This window comes from Procambarus clarkii, chromosome 40 (genome assembly GCF_040958095.1).
Source record: "Procambarus clarkii isolate CNS0578487 chromosome 40, FALCON_Pclarkii_2.0, whole genome shotgun sequence".
Lineage (NCBI taxonomy): Eukaryota > Metazoa > Arthropoda > Malacostraca > Decapoda > Cambaridae > Procambarus > Procambarus clarkii.
This window is the reverse complement of record NC_091189.1, coordinates 8,928,927-8,948,950: the sequence shown is the minus strand read 5'-3', so window position 1 is coordinate 8,948,950 and position 20,024 is coordinate 8,928,927. Positions and strand designations below refer to the sequence as shown.

The 20,024-nt window shown below is 40.3% G+C and overlaps 1 protein-coding gene and 1 long non-coding RNA gene across 2 annotated transcripts in view; both read left to right on the top strand.

The window, feature by feature from the left end:
- Window positions 1–4,119, top strand: part of LOC123757883 (uncharacterized) — a 335,212-nt gene extending 331,093 nt beyond the window's left edge. The window contains exon 26 of the mRNA XM_069339056.1: window positions 1,869–4,119. Coding sequence (XP_069195157.1) covers window positions 1,869–1,975 — 107 coding nt within the window. The 3' untranslated portion in view covers window positions 1,976–4,119. The remainder of the gene's footprint in view (window positions 1–1,868) is intronic.
- A 7,209-nt stretch (window positions 4,120–11,328) lies between these two features.
- On the top strand, window positions 11,329–14,824 carry LOC138372934 (uncharacterized). Its single transcript, XR_011230996.1, has 2 exons — window positions 11,329–12,439; window positions 12,938–14,824. It is a non-coding gene; the product is annotated as an uncharacterized lncRNA (long non-coding RNA).
- The last annotated feature ends 5,200 nt before the right edge of the window (window positions 14,825–20,024 follow it).

The window sequence follows — 20,024 nt, the reverse complement described above, 5'->3', positions numbered from 1 at the left end:
GAAAAGAAGCTACAAATCTCAAGAAAGAAGAGACACAGTAAATAGGTGTCAGGAGAGCATAATGAAGTCCAGGGGACTTCATTAAGGATATTGTAATGGAAGCCAGTGCTACTCTAGCAATTTCAGGATTGCATTTAAATGTAAGGATGGAGAAACGTTATATCATTGTATGTATAATGGAGAAATGCTTAAAACATTATTTGTTGTATACACGAGTCCTAAATTAGAATATTAAGCAGTTGAATCATCCCTATATCAAGACAAAGCATTTTAATAAATTAGAAAAGTTGCAAAGACATGCTACAAATTAGCTTTCAAATGTAAAACATGAGCTATGAGTGTAGCCTGGAGGGTAGTATGCCAAAACCATTGGATGCTTCAAAAATACCACATACCAAAACATAGTACAGTATTTTCCCTATATAGCATATAGGGAAAACAAAACACCAAGTACAGTAGCTCTCATTCTGTAGGTAATGTACTGTATTAGCTAATAGAAAAGGTGCAAAAGCATGTACCTAAATGGCTCCGCTAATTAAAAAATATGAAGTATATACAGGAATTTTTTCAGCAATATATCTATTGTTACTCTTACTTTAACAATAGAGTAAGTAAGAGGTAAAATTTACCTCTTGGAGCAAAGTAAGAACAAAGCAGTTGTAGTTTCACCATGGGTTCTGAGACAATGTGCACCTGAGCTCATCATTCCACTTCCACAGATTTTTCAGGCAGTCCTGTGTACAGGAGTTGTAGCAGATGTGTGGAAAAAGGCTAATATAGTTCCAAATACAAAAGTGGCAGCAGGGAAGACGACGACCCCCTCAATTATAGACTTGTATCAATGACAAGTGTAATAGTCAAAATATTTGAAAAAATAATTAAAACTAAATGGGTGGAATGCCTGAAGAGAAATGATATAATATCAGACAGATAGTATGGATTTCGATCTGGAAGATTCTGTGTAACAAATTTACTCAGTTTCTATGATCGAGCCACAGAGATTTTACAGGAGAGAGATAGTTGGGTTGACTGTATCTATCTGGGCCTTAAAAAGGCTTTTGATGGAGTTCAGAGGCAATGTATCGGACTGGGGAAATGTCACAAGTGGAGTACCACAAGGTTCTGTTCTTACACCGGTGATGTTCATTGTCTATATAAATGATCTGCCAGATAGAATACAGAATTATATGAACATGTTTGCTGATGATGCTAAGCTAACTCAAGCTAAGGAAACAAAGGTGCAGCAAAAACATTATAAAATGTTTTTTTGCAAACAGAGTGGTAGACAGTTAGAACAAGTTAAGTGAGGTAGTGGTGGATGCCAAAACTGTCAGTAGTTTCAAAGCGTTATATGACAGAGTGCTGGGAAGACGGGACACCACGAGCGTAGCTCTCATCCTGTAACTACACTTAGGTAATTACCATGAATGTAGCGTTGATCCTTAATCACGTGTAGGTAATCGAGCTCACTCACTCTGAATCATCAGCTTTTGACTGTAAATATGATTTATTACAATATATTGTTATAGACTTACAGTTTAAGTTTAATTATATTGGCAAAAACTGGTCAAAGAAATTGACACCAATTATTTGAAATGCTGACATTATAATACATGGCTTTTAGTGCAGAGAAAGATAATAATGTGAATGTTATTTCGTTCAAGATTTTTAATGTTTCAATAAATTTTAATGCATATTCATTGATTATCAAGCCATAATTTATAAATATTTATCAATAGTTATTTAGTTATTAACTCTTATTATCATTTATAGATAACTGCATATAACTAGATTAATGGATATTTAAAATATTCAAATGTTTTGTTTAAGATAAAAGGCTAATGATACATACCTATTTTCTTCAACAGTAAGAGCTCTAACCATGTTGACCAAGCAACCTAGTTCTTCCGATGATGACCTCTCACCAATGCAGCCACTTCCTCTTGTGCAGCAGCGGGAAAACTACCTCGTCTAGAGAACCAGGAAGGGTACCATACTTAGGATACCTTAAAAGTACCTCGACTAGAGAATCTGGAGGGGTACCATGCCTGGGATACCTTGAAACCGCCTTTACTTTGGTCTCCTGGAAAACTACCTAGTCTAGTATCTTATTGTTAAAAAGTACTTAATGGTGGCACAACCATGGTTAAGAACTTGCATAGATGCCACTTTGACTGGAAATAACTATAATAATTGTTCCTCATGGTCAAGTGATAATTCATATGGGTTCTTGCCAGGGATCTCAAAAGAGCTAGCATTTCAGCTTTCTGTTTATGAAGGCTGGACAGTAATAGATATTTGTAGTGTGATATCGTGTGAGGAGTGCATGAAAGTTTGTTTACTCTGATGGAGAAGTGTATATTGATGGTGTTAGTGAAGTTTCTCAGCTCAATATGATGCTATAACAAATATTTATAAAGAAAATAGATCCTGTAATATAACTGTTACACTAAATTGCATTGTGTTGCTGGAAACAATGGTCTCTGAAAATATGAACTGAAATAACCAAGTTTGTCATTCTGCTTCCATTTGTATACAAAATACAAAAATTATGAATGCAAGTACCTACTAGAAAAGATTTATGTACGTGTCCCAACTGGTGATTAGATTTTTAGTTTACTGTGAAAATGTACTATATACAGAGTTTGATTTGTTTGTTTATATAAACCTACAATGAACATAATGAAGAATAGTTTGACAAAATATGAAAGTTTATTTTATGGCAAATATCAGTGCAGAATTGATCTAAAGTGAACATGTCAGCATCTGTCGTATGATTGAATACTGGTACTCAAGTTTGTGTGTGTTGAAACACATAGTGTATACATGAATCTGCCTTATGAAGCATAAAACTAAAATGTGCCAAGTGTGATAGACTGATAATGGGTAGCTTCATTTACAAGAATGTGATAATATTATGGAACTTCTTTGTCAGATTCTTCCAAATGCTTATACGTCATTCCTCTATGTATTTGTTTTAATATTCCTGATTATTACCATGAATAAATAGTTAATATTTTAAATTGATTGCTCAGCTGTTCTTCCATGAGGAGATATAATTTGTACTATTTTCCATTTTTAAACAACCTTGCTTCCTGTATGTCAGTTTGCATTTGGTGCAATCATTGCCAATTCCTGAAATATTTAAGTGAAGTCATTTCCTGTTTCAGCATTAAAGAAAAGGACTTAACAAACTGTTGAGTGTGTTCATGTACTTGAGCTTCCAATATGGTATTGAAAGTTAGTTACAGTATCTCCAGTTTTATGGTGAATGTTTTGAGAATGTTTACGCTACCAATGAGCAGTGCTAACTCAAAGAACTACGAATCCAGTCTCGGTGCCACAGTAACTGAAGCTGGTGTTTCAGTCACATAGGATTTCTCTAGTATTGTTATTTCTTTTGTATCTGATATGTCTAGGTCTGGTTATATATTTTTGTTGTTAGAGAGAATTTTTGTCTAATGGTTACTATTTTTCTATACTGTGCCTGCATTAAATTGACAGTTTTTACCCCCTTAGGGAGCTCATACCAATATGGTATCAGCATATTGTATAGGTACTCTGTGATTCTTCAATCCTTTGGACTGATAGCCAGCTGCAATATATGAATTTATTTTGTAAATAGTTTGGTACACTAGTATTAATTTTTTTATTGGAAGTAATGTTTTTAATTCTGTATTTTGCCTCCAAAGTATTATGTTCATAAATTAAATATTAGCTATTATTTTTTAGATAAATGCTTGAAATGTCAAACTCTAGCTTTAAAGAATGACATCTTTATTACTCATTTTACAAATTAAGTTCATTTCAAACATCTTAAGCAATAATATCTTTATATATGATCTTTTTCTTGAACAACTATATTTCAATATTGTTGCGGTGAGACTGCCAGAAAGTACGAGATCTTTGTTAAATATGATGGATTGATTTGTTATGCCTTCAATAATAGTGTAAGGAATGTCAGAAAGACTATGCTGTTGGTTATACATAATAATGTATATTTTAACTGCTCTTAAACTTGTGTATTTTTTACAAAAGATGTTTACTGTATATTGCCAGTACTATTTTTTGGAACCTGTGCAAAAGATTGTATTGTGCAATAAAAATCCATTGCTCTAATTTCTGCTACTATCTTTAACATGTAGAATATATCACACGTTTCAAGTTAAACCTTTATTAATTTTAGAATTACAAATATTCATTTTTTTATTCAATGGCACAATAGTGTTAGTGAAAAGGATGAATGCTGGTGAATCATGATTGAAAATCTGTTACTTCCCCTGAAAGGTAGCCATTGAAAGTATCAAGGCTACCCTACCTTGAAAAAAAAAAAAAATTAGCACTCTTTATACATAGCCTTTAAACTATCATGGTATCTCCTCATTATCATAATCATCACTGAGAAAATCAAGGGGAGCCATGAGGAGGCTGTGAACATGCACACTGGGTACTCCCAAGCACGCCCTAATAGCAAAATACTAGAAAAATTATTCTTGACCTTTGTGAGACCAAAGTTTGAATATGCAGTTGTATGTATGGTGCCTATATCTTAATACTTTCGTGTTTTGGGCATGTGCTCGCCAGACTGCCTCAAGGTGGCCTGGGCGTTTCCCATGAGCGTGCAGCAACACTGAAATGTATACACAGTACTCTTTTTCAGCTTTATCACCTCAATATTCAAGTATCCCTTCTCCCCAGCACTGTCATATAACGCTTTGAAATTACTGATGGTTTTTTCCTCCACCACCCTCTCAGCTAACTTGTTCCAACTGTCTACCACTCTGTTTACAAAAGTGAATTTTCTTATATTTCTCCAGCAGCTTTGTTTCGTTAGTTTAAATCTATGACCTCTTGTTCTTGAAGTTCCAGGTCTCAGGAACACCCTGGTACCTATTTTACTTCTAGGTAACAGGGGAATAGGGTGAAAGAAACTCTGCCCATTGTTTCTCGCCGGCACCCGGGATCGACGCCGGGACCACAGGATCATAAGTCCAGCGTGTTGTCCGCTTGGCCGACTGGCTCGGCCGATGCTGATGCCAGCTAAAAATCTGCAAAAAATCAAAATGGATATAATGCTGTACTGTATAGTACGTGCATGAGAGTTAATAAATATTTAAAACAAAATACTACCATACAAATAATATTTTTTTAGCTCATCCAATCCCCCCAAAAATTTAAATATTGTATGATAAATCCATGCTTGATTTTGTTGCTAAATAATTTTTTCCTTCAGGTTACTAGCCTAATATTGTTTGATTGCAAGAAGGTAATCGATAGGTGCTGGAAACCAGTCTCATATATGGTTCTGTATTAGCATATCTCATGATACAAACAACACAAATATTTACAAAAATGCAAACTACATCTATATAAAACCAAATAATTCTCTAGGCCCAATAGAGGTCAACAAGCATGGCACCTCACAAATACCAAGTCAAACTTTTTTGTTATGACTGCAGGGCAGTCAAATAGAGAGAATACTGTATGTAAAGTGCCTTTCCGAGGAGAATTGCTTGGTTGCCCCTTGTCTAAGGTATGATTCTGCTGTCTATGGGGAAGTGACTCATTCATCAAAAGTAGAAGATAACTCAAACTGAACATACTCTCATCACAAAATAATACATCTTGTAATTACCTTGGAGTTACCTTGGAGTATTTCCGGGGCTTAGCGTCCCCGCGGCCCGGTTGTCGACCAGGCCTCCTCGTTGCTGGACTGGTCAACCAGGCTGTTTGACGCAGCTGCTCGCAGCCTGACTTAGGACTTAGTAAAACTGAGATTACAAAGGAGCACTTAAAAAAAAAAAAGCATTGAATGTAATGAAACAACCATTTCTGGTAGATTCCCGGAGGATCCCTGTCATTGTCTTACTGAGATTGCTCCAGTCTACCAATCACATCAGTTGCACGGGTTCACTTGGCCTACCAAGAAACAGAGCCGAAACCTGACCCCTTCATGTGAGGCGCAGGAAGCAAATGATATTCTGCCATTTCACCACAGAAGCATTCAGAGTCAGTGAAGATTTACAGACAAAAGCTGTGTTCCCAAGCTCAAAAACCCAACACATCCTCCTCTTCTGATGAGACTTTTTGTACCTATGGGAACCATCATACATACATAGATATACTGTAATAGACAATTTAGATGGTTGAATTTGTTACTATTCACTTCATAGTAAATTATATATTATATATTATATATATATATATATATATATATATATATATATATATATATATATATATATGTCGTACCTAATAGCCAGAACGCACTTCTCAGCCTACTATTCAAGGCCCGATTTGCCTAATAAGCCAAGTTTTCATGAATTAATGTTTTTTCGTCTACCTAACCTACCTAACCTAACCTAACCTAGCTTTTTTTGGCTACCTAACCTAACCTTACCTATAAATATAGGTTAGGTTAGGTTAGGTAGGGTTGGTTAGGTTCGGTCATATATCTACGTTAATTTTAACTCCAATAAAAAAAATTGACCTCATACATAGAGAAAAGGGTTGCTTTATCATTTCATAAGAAAAAAATTATAGTAAATATATTAATTCAGGAAAACTTGGCTTATTAGGCAAATCGGGCCTTGAATAGTAGGCTGAGAAGTGAGTTCTGGCTACTAGGTACGACATATACACATATATATATATATATATATATATATATATATATATATATATATATATATATATATATATATATATATATATATATATATATATATATATATATATATATATATATATATATATATATATATACCTAGGCCCAGTATAGCACATATGTACTATATTAGGCTTCAGACAGCAAGTACTGTACAGTATTAGGCCTAGGAACATTAGGGTAGTTAAATTTACAATTCACGTTAATCTGGTGAAAGGTAATGCTTTCACTTTCCACTTTACCATAAATCTTAGTGTCATCTGCAAATCTGATGATGTGGTTTGTAATACTACATCATTGGTATTACATCACTGTCATTGATGTATATGACAATAAGGGTTGGCCCCAAGATACCAAGAGTGGTATCTTGGGGTACCACTCTTGGTATCTTGGGGTACAGGCCCCAAGAGTGGGGTACCCTATGGTACCCCACTCACATTTCTATAGTCAGATTCATTCCCATTGTTATGCCCCACATACAAGATCTCGCATTTATCGATATGATTCGCCAGTCTTTTGATCATTTGTAGAGTTCATGTAGAGCTCTTTGTAAGGCTTTGTAACCGGAGCCCGACCAGTTATTTAACCGGAGCCCGACCAGTTGTGTAACCGGAGCCCGACCAGTTGTGTAACCGGACCCCGACCAGTTGTGTAACCAAGCCTAGCAAGCAAACATCTCATCCAACAACCCTCACCAAGCCAAACAGCCCCAGAGCCCAACCAAACTCCCTCCTTAGATGTACCAAACAAACTCTTTCTTAGCCGTACCTAACAACCATCATCCCTTGCCTTAACAACTAACTTTGGAGCCAAAGCAAACAATTGAGCACTATACAAATAAAGAAACCTGGAACTCTTGCAAAAATATAACAATAAAGCCCTAGAAAATGAACATGCACTCAGTCATAGTAAAGAAACAACCATGATGATCTAGCAAAAAAACATGGGCACTAACACAACCCTTGGAGCACAACCATGCTCGAACTGAAGCCCGACTATGCACAACCTGAAGCCCAAGTGACACCCCCTGGAGCCTGAAAAGTTATTTAACTGGAGCCTGAACAGTTGTGTAACTGAAACCCGATCAATTGTGTAACTGAAGTCCCACCAGTTGTGTAACCGCAAGCCTAGGATGAACAAATCGAACAAAATTTCTCCGATGCACAACCATGCACGAACCGAAGCCCGATCATGCACAACCCGAAGCCCTAGTGACACCCCCGGAGCCCGACCAGTTATGTAACCGGAGCCCGACCAGTTATATAACCGGAGCCCGACCAGTTGTGTAACCGAAGCCCGACCAGTTGTGTAACCGGACCCTGACCAGTTGTGTAACCAAGCCTAGCAAGCAAACATCTCATCCAACCCTCACCAAGCCAAACAGCCCCAGAGCCCAACCAAACTCCCTCCCTAGCTGTACCAAACACTCTTCCTTAGCCGTACCTAACAACCATCATCCCTTGCCTTAACAACTACCTTTGGAACCAAAGCAAACAATTGAGCACTATACAAATAAAGAAACCTGGAACTCTTGCAAAAATACAACAATAAAGCCCTAGAAAATGAACATGCACTCAGTCATAGTAAAGAAACAACCATGATGATCTAGCAAAAAAACATGGGCACTAACACACAACCCTTGGAGCACAACCATGCTCGAACCGAAGCCCGACTATGCACAACCTGAAGCCCAAGTGACACCCCCTGGAGCCTGAAAAGTTATTTAACTGGAGCCTGACCAGTTGTGTAACTGAAACCCGATCAATTGTGTAACTGAAGTCCCACCAGTTGTGTAACCGCAAGCCTAGGATGAACAAATCGAACAAAATTTCTCCGAAGCACAACCATGCACGAACCGAAGCCCGATCATGCACAACCCGAAGCCCTAGTGACACCCCCGGAGCCCGACCAGTTATGTAACCGGAGCCCGACCAGTTATTTAACCGGAGCCCGACCAGTTATATAACCGGAGCCCGACCAGTTGTGTAACCGAAGCCCGACCAGTTGTGTAACCGGACCCCGACCAGTTGTGTAACCGCAAGCCTAGCAAGGATACATCTCATCTAACCCTTCCCAAGCCAAACAAACATCCCAAGAGCCCAACCAAACTCCCTTCCTAACGCTACCAAACAAACACTTACTTAGCCCTACCTAAAACCTTCCACTTGCTCTAGAAACGAACTACGGAGCCATAGCAAACAAACAATTGAGCTCTGTACGAAAAAAGAAACCCGGATATCTCATCCAACCCCCCACCAATATGCTGAGTGGGGTGCTGCTAGTTTTCATTTTGGAGCCAACCCTTTTTGTCTTATACATCAATGACATAGATGAGATTATTACAAACCACGTCAAATTTGCAGATGACACTAAGATCTATGGTAAAATGGGAAGTGAAAGTCATATTGAAACCTTACAGAGATCTACATGAACTCCACAAATGGTCAGATGACTTTTTAATGTCGATAAATGCAAGACCTTGCATGTGGGGCATAACAATCCCCGTCACAACTACCAAATTGACAGCACTACCTTTCAACACATAGATGAAGAAAAGGACCTTGGAGTCAGAATCCATCACGTGAGACATAACAATACACAACAACTACCAAATCATCAATATTATCTTGGAGTCAGAATCCACCAATCACTAATAGTTGTACAACAAGTGGGAGCGGCAGTAAAAAAGGCAAACCAAACCCTGGGAATAATTATGCGTACCTTTACCTTCAAGGAAAAGAAAGTAGACCTTCAATTGTATAAGTTTCTGGGGCGCCTCCACATAAATTATTTTATCTAGGCATGGAGACCTCATCTTCAGAAAAACATAGCTGCTCTAGAGCCATGTCTTACCAGAGCTAAGGAGCTATGTCTTACGACAAAAATCATACCAGAGCTTAGTTATCTCTCGTATCAGGAACGGTTGAGGGCCACAACTTCATAGAAACCTTTAAAATACTAAACAATTCGGAGGATGTCGATCAGGACAATGTCTTCAAAAGGTCAGATGTTACACGAACAAGGAGTAACGGGTTCAAACTCAACAAGCCAGAATGTTGGACAGAAAACAGGAGATGCTTTTTCACCCATTGGGTTGTAAACCCGTGGAACCGCCTACCCGCCGAATCCGTAAACGCCAAAACTCTGCTGGGTTTTTAAAATACAGTTCGAAAAGTTCATCAGGGCAAATGGCGGGGGACCTTTGACAAGCCGCCGGCTTACTGTCCTCATCGAGGCCACTAGTGTTCGTGGCCCTCAGGTAAATTCAGTTCCTGGAGAGGTGGCCCCGCTCCTTCCCGTTGAGAAGTTGTTCATCTATTGTCTCAACATCATCAACATTGTCTTATTGTCATCAACAGTCTCCGTGGTGTAGTGGTAAGACACTCACCTGGCGTTCCGCAAGCGCTTTGTCATGGGTTCGTATCCTGGCCGGGGAGGATTTACTGGGCGCAAATCCTTAACTGTAGCCTCTGTTTAACGGAACAGTAAAATGTGCACTTGGTTGTAAAAACGATTCTTCGCGGCGGGGATCGTATTCCAGGGACCTGCCCGAAACGCTACGCGTACTACTAGCTTTACAAGAAATGGTCACTGCTTGATCGCAAGCGGGGATATTTCTGATGGGGGAGAAAGAAACATTTGCGCAGCGCGTCCCGCGGCGTTGCGCGGGCAGTCTGGGGCTGTATAAATACGGGCGCACAGAGGGGCTCTGCCCTCACTCCGCCTGCCCCCGCCGCTGCCCTCGCAAAGAATAATCTGAATACGCAGTGCAATAAAATTAACGAATGCGACTTTGGGTTGGGCGGCCGCGTAGAGGAGCTGGCCTGACGACAGGCAACTGTAAATGCTTCACCCTCAACACACTTCAAGCGCAAATAATTGCCAACAGAACCTAAATGCCGAACCTACTATACGCCTAATTAAACATAGAATATAAAATTAATTTATACGCAATAAAAACTATTTTTAATACACAGTATATGAAAGTCGATTATAAATGCGTCTTGGGAGGTGAGGGGGGGGGATTCAACTGCCGCGTTAACGAGCCTAGGTAGTTTAACTACCTAGGTGTCACCTAGGATACCTAGGTAGCCTAGGTGACAAGGGGTAGTTTAACACTCTGGGGAAGTGTATTCTACATAATATCTTACCCAAATAATGTTGGCAAATCATGATCCTCAAAATCTTCCACAATATCCGAGAGGACAGACTATTTAGCATTAGTGGAATACAAACATTTGAATACTACAGAACTCGGATGAAATAAAACAATAGAAAACAATGACTTGGAAGCATTACAAAAACTCAATGTTAAAATAGCGAACAAATGTATAATGCATAAGGCATTGTAGGTGGAGGTAGACTATATATTCCTGCGTACCTCACAACTGTTCAGATATAATAGCAAAAAAAAAAAAGATCAGCCTTACCTACACGGCAACGACGTAGTTCACACCGCGGCTGCTTCCTGACGACTGGCGGCGCCGTCGCCAATGCAGGGGTGCCAGATCCAAATTTCTAAAAGTAGCGAGCTGACGATCAAAAAGTAGCGAATTTGCAAGTAGAGTAGCCCAATTTTTTGTTTAGTCAAATCGAATCAAATCAAATGTATATTCAGGTAAAAGTACATACATACAAGATGAGTTACAAACATAAATGGTCACTGCTTGCAACACAAGCGGGGATGTTTCTGGCGGGGGAGAAAGAAACAATTGCGCAGCGCGTCCCGCGGCGTTGCGCGGGCAGTTTGGGGCCGCATAAATACGGGCGCACAACGGGGCTCCGCCTCACTCCGCCTGCCCTCGCCGCTGCCCTCGCAAAATATTTTGGATGCTACCGAGAAGTTTAGCATGGCCTCGCGCACGGTGTCATGCAAAAAACTGGCCATTCGGCCTTCCTTTCGGCAAGCTCAAGCCAGTCAGTTAGCATGACGTTGGCCAGCTTGTGGTTGGCCAGCGCAGCCAGCATGCTGTTGGCCATAGGTCGCTAACGTTCTTTGGCCATCCGGCCTTCTGGGCTATTTTACTCTTCTTGTTCCTTCGCCATTGTTGTTTCCTACTACGTAATAGTATTCCATTTAATTTTACCTCGTCTATTCATTAGGTTAGGGGCCCCCTTACCTCCAACCGCTATTCCTTCCACTGCGCTCTGCCTGCTTGGCGCTTAATGCCGGTTTCTTCTGTTCCCTTTATTCGCAGCCACGACAAGCCGGAACCCCCCCCCCCTTCACACCCTACTGCGGCGAGGAAGAGAACGCGAGCCGGATATTCCTCTGATCACCATAAACGCACGCAGCGGTGCCGGGATGCAGCCGCCCAGGGCCTACGTTAATACTATTATCTTCTCTTTATTTGCTGGGCTATATGGCAGTATTAATATTACTCCGTACCGTTACTGTCATTCCAGTATTATTTTATTAAAATATAAATTGTTATTATGGTTTGGCGTTGCTTTCTTAATTTCTTCCATTCTGCGGCACTTGCCGTCATCTGTTATTTACGATATTACATTGTATTCTTCATTGTACGATTATTTACGACATTGTATTCTTATTATTATCCTTATTACAGTTACTGAATGGCAGCTCCCTGCCGTCGATTTCACTTTGCTCCTGTTCTAAAGATGTTGCCGAAGTTCACGGCGTACTAGCTGCGGCTCGCAGACGCTCATTGACAACACAAGACTACACTCAGCGGCCACTCAAGGCAGACTCCTTGGCTTCTACCCAGCCCAATCACCCGTCTGGAGGCAGAGATGGGATAGAGACCAAGGGTAATGTTCCCCGCTCACATTCTACATCCGATTAGGACACAAGCATGTTATAGATTTGGCTTTAAGAATTGGTTCTTATTCCATTTTATTGTTATGTATATGTTGCTTAGTTGTTATACCCTTTCTTGGTATATGTATTGTTTATATTCAAGATTTATAGTGTTTCGTCTTACCCTGTTATAGTTGCTTTGTGCCTCCTTGCTGTTCTCCGGTTTTCTCCCACCTTTGCTCTTAGCAAAGGTACTTCCCCCTTCCGTTTGCTGGAAGATTCTTAGATTTGTTAGCCCCCCTTCATTGCTACAGTATAATTATTCAGATGCTCTTTATTCATCCAGGATTGTTAATTAAGGTTTCTCTTAATTCCTGCTGCCGGGCTCCCTCCCCCATTTTTCGCCTCCGTATTGATTCAGCTAGGGTTTCCCTCCCGTCTGTGCTCTTGCCTGTCACGATAACACTGCACGCCGCTTCTGCCCACCCTTACTGCCTTATATCTTTCAGCCCGGGGGAGGTGAGCTACGCGACAAAAAATCGACGCACGCTCCGACTGGACCAGGTATCGCTTACATGGTCAGGAATCAACACTCTTCGGATCCTACAAGCGCTCCTGTCACCAGGCGAGATTTCTCCAGGATCCTACGCGCTGCCCTCTCGGCGCTAGGCTTGACTTCAGATGACTACGCTCCGCACCCAGCTGTCTCGGGACGGGCTCACCACATCAGAAATAATGGCAAACGGCAGGCGGAAGAGTAGTGCTCACATCCTACGTCAGACGGGACGTTGTTGCTCTGCTACATTGAGTGCCTCACGCGGCCAGCTGGCACTCGCCCTTCGGGGGGGGTCCGGCTGCTGGCCTGCGGTGGGGGTGCAGCGCCGGTCCCCAAGTGTCCCGCTGTCCGCAGCTAATACTTTGCCCAGTCTAGGTGCTAGTAAGCCCTACTTGTAGTCACACCCCCTTCTCCTTATCCATTAGGTCTTTTACGGCCTCTTGGCCGGGTACATTACGTGTTATGTGGTCTCTCACTTATTAGTTATTCTTTGTGTCCTGCCTGTTATATCCTAGTGTTATATAATTACTACACATTTGCACTCGGCCTTAATTCTAGTACCAGTTAACCTTTAGGTTTCTGCAGAATTAGTTTCCATGTCACTATAGGCTAAGGTCTCATACTTACTACGGGTGTACCTTTTAAGTTAAATCTAGTCCTTGGAATTGTTACTGTTAATTCTTACTTTATATATTTACTTTATATATTTACTTTATATATTTTAATATAAACGTTATATATTCCTTAAATTATATTTGAAACTTTGTATATTTACATGTTCAATATTAAGTTTTATATAATATCAACTTTGTTAAGCCTATAATATAAACCGTGTTTAATATAAACTTTATATAATTACTTACTTTATGTGAACTTTATATATTTACATGTTCTGCAGAATTTAATCTTCAATAAACTTTAACGCCCCATACTGCCAGTATCTTTCTCCCCCTGGCCAGAAAATGGTCACTGCTTGCAACACAAGCGGGGATGTTTCTGGCGGGGGAGAAAGAAACAATTGCGCAGCGCGTCCCGCGGCGTTGCGCGGGCAGTTTGGGGCCGCATAAATACGGGCGCACAACGGGGCTCCGCCTCACTCCGCCTGCCCTCGCCGCTGCCCTCGCAAAACCCCACCCTCCCCCCCTTTTGCAAGCGGCTGCTTTTGTACCCCCGTCATGCTTTGCACAGTTGTCCCGATTGTCTCCCCACTGCATGTGGGAAGGGGGGTGCAGCGCCGGTCCCCAAGTGTCCCGCTGTCCGCAGCTAATACTTTGCCCAGTCTAGGTGCTAGTAAGCCCTACTTGTAGTCACACCCCCTTCTCCTTATCCATTAGGTCTTTTACGGCCTCTTGGCCGGGTACATTACGTGTTATGTGGTCTCTCACTTATTAGTTATTCTTTGTGTCCTGCCTGTTATATCCTAGTGTTATATAATTACTACACATTTGCACTCGGCCTTAATTCTAGTACCAGTTAACCTTTAGGTTTCTGCAGAATTAGTTTCCATGTCACTATAGGCTAAGGTCTCATACTTACTACGGGTGTACCTTTTAAGTTAAATCTAGTCCTTGGAATTGTTACTGTTAATTCTTACTTTATATATTTACTTTATATATTTACTTTATATATTTTAATATAAACGTTATATATTCCTTAAATTATATTTGAAACTTTGTATATTTACATGTTCAATATTAAGTTTTATATAATATCAACTTTGTTAAGCCTATAATATAAACCGTGTTTAATATAAACTTTATATAATTACTTACTTTATGTGAACTTTATATATTTACATGTTCTGCAGAATTTAATCTTCAATAAACTTTAACGCCCCATACTGCCAGTATCTTTCTCCCCCTGGCCAGAAATGTTAGATTTCTAAATAGCGACAGTACATACAGACAGACGACATTCAAATTTAGTAAGTTTAATCTTCCTTCTTTGATAGAACAGATTTGATGTTCATCTGCTGATGACTTACCTCCGATATATTTTGTCTGTGTTTTAATGTTTCACTGTGTTTCTTTAAACCACTTCTATGAGCTCTTATCTCACTTCTACAAACTTTACAATATGCCTTATTTCCATCTTCTTTCACTTCAGCCAACCACTTTTCTCCGCTCTAACGACAGTCATTTGATTCTTGGAAACACCTAAAGAGAAACCTAATATTTACAGTAGGCAACAGTGGGAGGTCACTTAACATAGAAAGTACCCGGGATGAAGTATTAATGGCAATTAAGGTTGGGAAATCTATAGCCCCTGGGGAGGATTATCTTGCCTTGCGGTTACTTTTTCTTTGGGAAGCTCCTAGGATCAACGTCCCCAGGGGTCGGTCTCTGACTTGGCCTCCTGCGGTAAGTGGTCTATTCAATCAAGCTGTTGGACAATCAAGTTGTTGGACGCGGCTGTGATTTGTACACATGACATTATAAAAAGCATAAAAACATCATTGAGTTTCTTAACATTAATAGCCCAACTTGTTTTTAAAGTAGCCCAAAAAGTCGCAAGTAGCGAAATTAAAAATTTGGGAGCGCGGGGCTATGAAAAGTAGCCCAATTCGCTACTTGTAGCCCAATCTGGCATCCCTGGAATGAACCGACTAAACCGTGATAGATTGAGGATGAACTGAAGGTCCGGAAAATCCCCTTTTTGGGACCAGAAAGAGGCAGGAGACCCACCGAAGAGTGGGTTTCTTTACATGTGGTTAGTGACATCTAAAGCCACCCATCCCAAGGTGACCTGACACAGGCGAGGGGAAAGCAGACTGCCTGGAAAGGCATGAACTCCCCGAAGCGAGGAGAACCGACCAACTCCACTGCAGGCTGACTGCAATGGAGTTGCAGTGACCAGGAAAGCCCTCGAATCCTGGGACTAGAAGTCGGTAACCAAGTGAGCTGCGATTGACTACCGTCAAAGGGGTGAACCACAAAAGGGCTGACATATATTGCAAAAGGCTGCCTTCCGCGAACAGTGACTGTCTCTGACCAGATGAAGAAGGACCGGCTGAGAGAAGCGCATGCAATCTGGCATCTGACCCAATGGATGGCCTATCCTAAACCAACAGAAGTTGATGCTTAGATTGACTGGCAGTAGGTGCGACCCCATATGAGCTGAGGTGGTACGGTTCTCGTCTGAGAGTTGGTGCGGCCATTTCTGGTAAGGGGCCCCTGCGAAGTGATGGTAGATTTTAGTTTAGTTTAGTTCATTTATTATGCACCCCATACCCATCTTGTGGGCGATAGTGGAAAGGGTTACAGAGGCACATAATGGGCTCAGGGACTGAACCCCACAATTCATTTAGCTAAGCAAGTTACAATCTTGATGAGCTAGTTACAGAATTCAGTATAAGTCGTCACATCAACAACGGGTTCGAGATCGACCACAAGCACAGTTTCTAAATTAAGCAACTGACATATGTGGAGAGCTAGTGTCACAATTGATATGTTTATCCTGCACACCGCCCCCCATCCAGTGGGCAGCGGTGGATAGGTTACAATCACGATGGTAGATTTATACACATGTAAATAACCGCTAAATTTATCGGTAAAAATTTGTTGATACATAAATAATTGATCGATAAATAAATAATTTATCAATAAATAATTTATTAATAAATAATTGATCGATAAATAATTGATTTATATAATAAATAATTTATCGATAATAATTTACCTCAAGCCTATCATCTTCCAGCAAAAATCTGATATCATCACCCAGCAAAAATCTGCTATCAGAACAAAAACAAATTCTGTTTTCAGACAACACATCCCCTCTGTTTAAATCACTAAACATACACTCCACACATTATCTTGTGCTCTTTTGAGACATGTACAAAACTCTTCCTTGACAGATGTAATAGAACCCATGATCACCACACCAGAAATTGTAGCGAGTAAACCTTATACTCGCTCCAGTCTCTCATTACCTTAATGACAAACTAATTAGCACTAATTATGACTACTCTAATCCTTTCCCTAATTACAGGTAACATTCTTTCCATCCTGTTGAAGGACGCTGAGGTGTAGTCACCAAATATAAGCAAGTGTTATGCGAATAGCCAACCTTACGGGGTATTCATGCCCGTGCCACCTCTTGGGTGGCTTAATCTTTATCAATCGAATAGCCAACGGTACAATTTCCACAGTGATTCAGATAACTCCAGTGCAGTCGCTTTCAATTTACCTCACCTCTTCAACCCGCAAGAATGTAGCACTTGGTGTGTACAGTTCTAATCGACCCCAAGACGCTACAGCTTCGACACAGAGCCGACAGCAGACTACGACCGCATCGAGCTACAACGCTCTCGCTCCTCATCGAGTTTAGACACAATTCCCCATCGAGCCGCCTCGCTCTCCCGCATAGAGTTCCGCGACTCCGGCCTTACTCAGATCTCTGTTCTGCTCCAAGCTCCGCCTCAGCCAATAAAAGACTACTGTAATCAAGACTACTAAATAAAGATGAAAACTCACTAAACACTGTGTATCTAATCTACCTAACAACGTAACATAATCGTACGTTACAAAATAAATATCTCTGTGCAAACTAACGTAGTTTGCACAGCAAACTACGATAGTTTGCACAGCAAACTACGATAGTTTGCACAGCAAACTACGACTATGCAATTAGACTATACAAATAAATGGACATAGTCTATGGAACTCACTCTCTAACGAATTAAAATGCTTCTTTATAAATTTCCTCGAGATACTTGTGCCTCATTTCTTGTGGTAACATGTTGGATTTTTTCGTTGCCATTTCATTGATGATAATCTTGCATGAGTCATCCTCCCAGGGAGGTAACCTCTTTACAGGCAGGAGCTCACGGGCTTGCTCAAGCAGGTGAAGTTCTTCTAGGTAGCAGACTGATCTATGATGCCGTTTTTTGCTTCTCCTGTTTTCCCCTGAAAGTTGCACAGAACTCAGTTTTTTCTTAGCAATGTCACTGTAATGGGGATCTCTGGCTATCCTAATTGCAAGCTTAGCATTCAGCTCCTTAATTCTGCTTTTAACACTGGGGAGGGACAACTCCTCTCGTAGATTAGACGTTTTGGCAGTTCTTGGAACTCCAAGAATGATTGTCATGGCTTCATTTTGAATGCTTTCAAGCCTTTTCATATCGCTTTGGGAGTAGGTGCACAGAACTGGTGCGGCATAAGAACATAAGAACATAAGAACAAAGGTAACTGCAGAAGGCCTATTGGCCCATACGAGGCAGCTCCTATTCTATAACCACCCAATCCCACTCATATACTTGTCCAACCCGTGCTTGAAACAATCGAGGGACCCCACCTCCACAATGTTACGCGGCAATTGGTTCCACAAATCAACAACCCTGTTACTGAACCAGTATTTACCCAAGTCTTTCCTAAATCTAAACTTATCCAATTTATATCCATTGTTTCGTGTTCTGTCCTGTGTTGATACTTTTAATACCCTATTAATATCCCCCCGGTTATGTCCATTCATCCACTTGTAAACCTCTATCATGTCACCCCTAACTCTTCGCCTTTCCAGTGAATGCAACTTAAGCTTTGTTAATCTTTCTTCATATGAAAGATTTCTAATTTGGGGAATTAACTTAGTCATCCTACGCTGGACACGTTCAAGTGAATTTATATCCATTCTATAATATGGCGACCAAAACTGAACTGCATAATCTAAATGGGGCCTAACTAGAGCAAGATATAGCTTGAGAACCACACCAGGTGTCTTGTTACTAACGCTGCGATTAATAAATCCAAGTGTCCGATTTGCCTTATTACGAACATTTATGCATTGATCCTTTTGTTTTAAATTCTTACTAATCATAACTCCCAGATCCCTTTCGCAATCCGACTTCGCAATCACAACACCATCTAGCTCGTATCTTGTAACTCTATCATCATTACCTAACCTCAGAACTTTACATTTATCAGCATTAAACTGCATCTGCCAATCCTTTGACCATTTCAAAACCCTATCTAGATCAACTTGAAGTGATAGTGAGTCCTCCTCCGAATTAATTTCCCTACCGATTTTCGTATCATCGGCAAATTTGCAAATGTTGCTACTCAAACCTGAATCTAAATCATTTATATATATTATAAACAACAGAGGTCCCAGGACAGAGCCTTGAGGCACTCCACTTACAACATTTTCCCACTCTGACTTGATTCCATTTATACTAACTCTCTGTTTCCTTTGGTATAGCCATGCCCTAATCCAGCTTAATATAGCACCCCCAATACCATGAGACTCTATTTTTTTAATCAGTCTTTCATGTGGCACTGTATCAAAAGCTTTGCTAAAGTCAAGGTATACAACATCGCAATCCTTACCACTATCAACTGCCTCAACAATGCTAGAATAAAAAGATAACAAATTTGTTAAACATGAACGGCCATTTATAAAACCATGTTGCGACTCAATTATTAATTTATGTTTTTCAAGATGAAGACGAATTTTATTTGCTATTATAGATTCGAGTAACTTTCCCACAATAGACGTTAGGCTAATTGGTCGATAGTTAGACGCAAGTGATCTATCTCCTTTCTTAAAAACTGGTATCACATTAGCAACTTTCCAAAACTCTGGCACTCTGCCTGACTCTATTGATTTATTAAATATGGTTGACAGTGGGTCACAAAGCTCCTCTTTGCATTCTTTAAGCACCCTAGCAAACACTTCATCCGGCCCTGGGGATTTGTTTGGTTTGAGTTTTACTATTTGTTTAAGAACATCCTCCCTGGTAACTGCTAAACTCGTCAACCTGTCCTCGTCCCCACCCACATAGACTTGTTCGGCTGAAGGCATATTGTTAAGTTCCTCTTTAGTAAATACAGATACAAAATATTTATTAAAAATACTACTCATCTCTTCATCACTATCTGTTATTTGACCTGTCTCAGTTTTTAATGGACCTATCCTTTCCCTAGTCTTAGTACGATATAACTGAAAAAACCCTTTAGGATTTGTCTTTGCTTGCCCTGCTATGCGAACTTCATAGTTTCTTTTTGCTTTCCTTATCTCTTTTTTAACATTTCTAACCAGTTGTA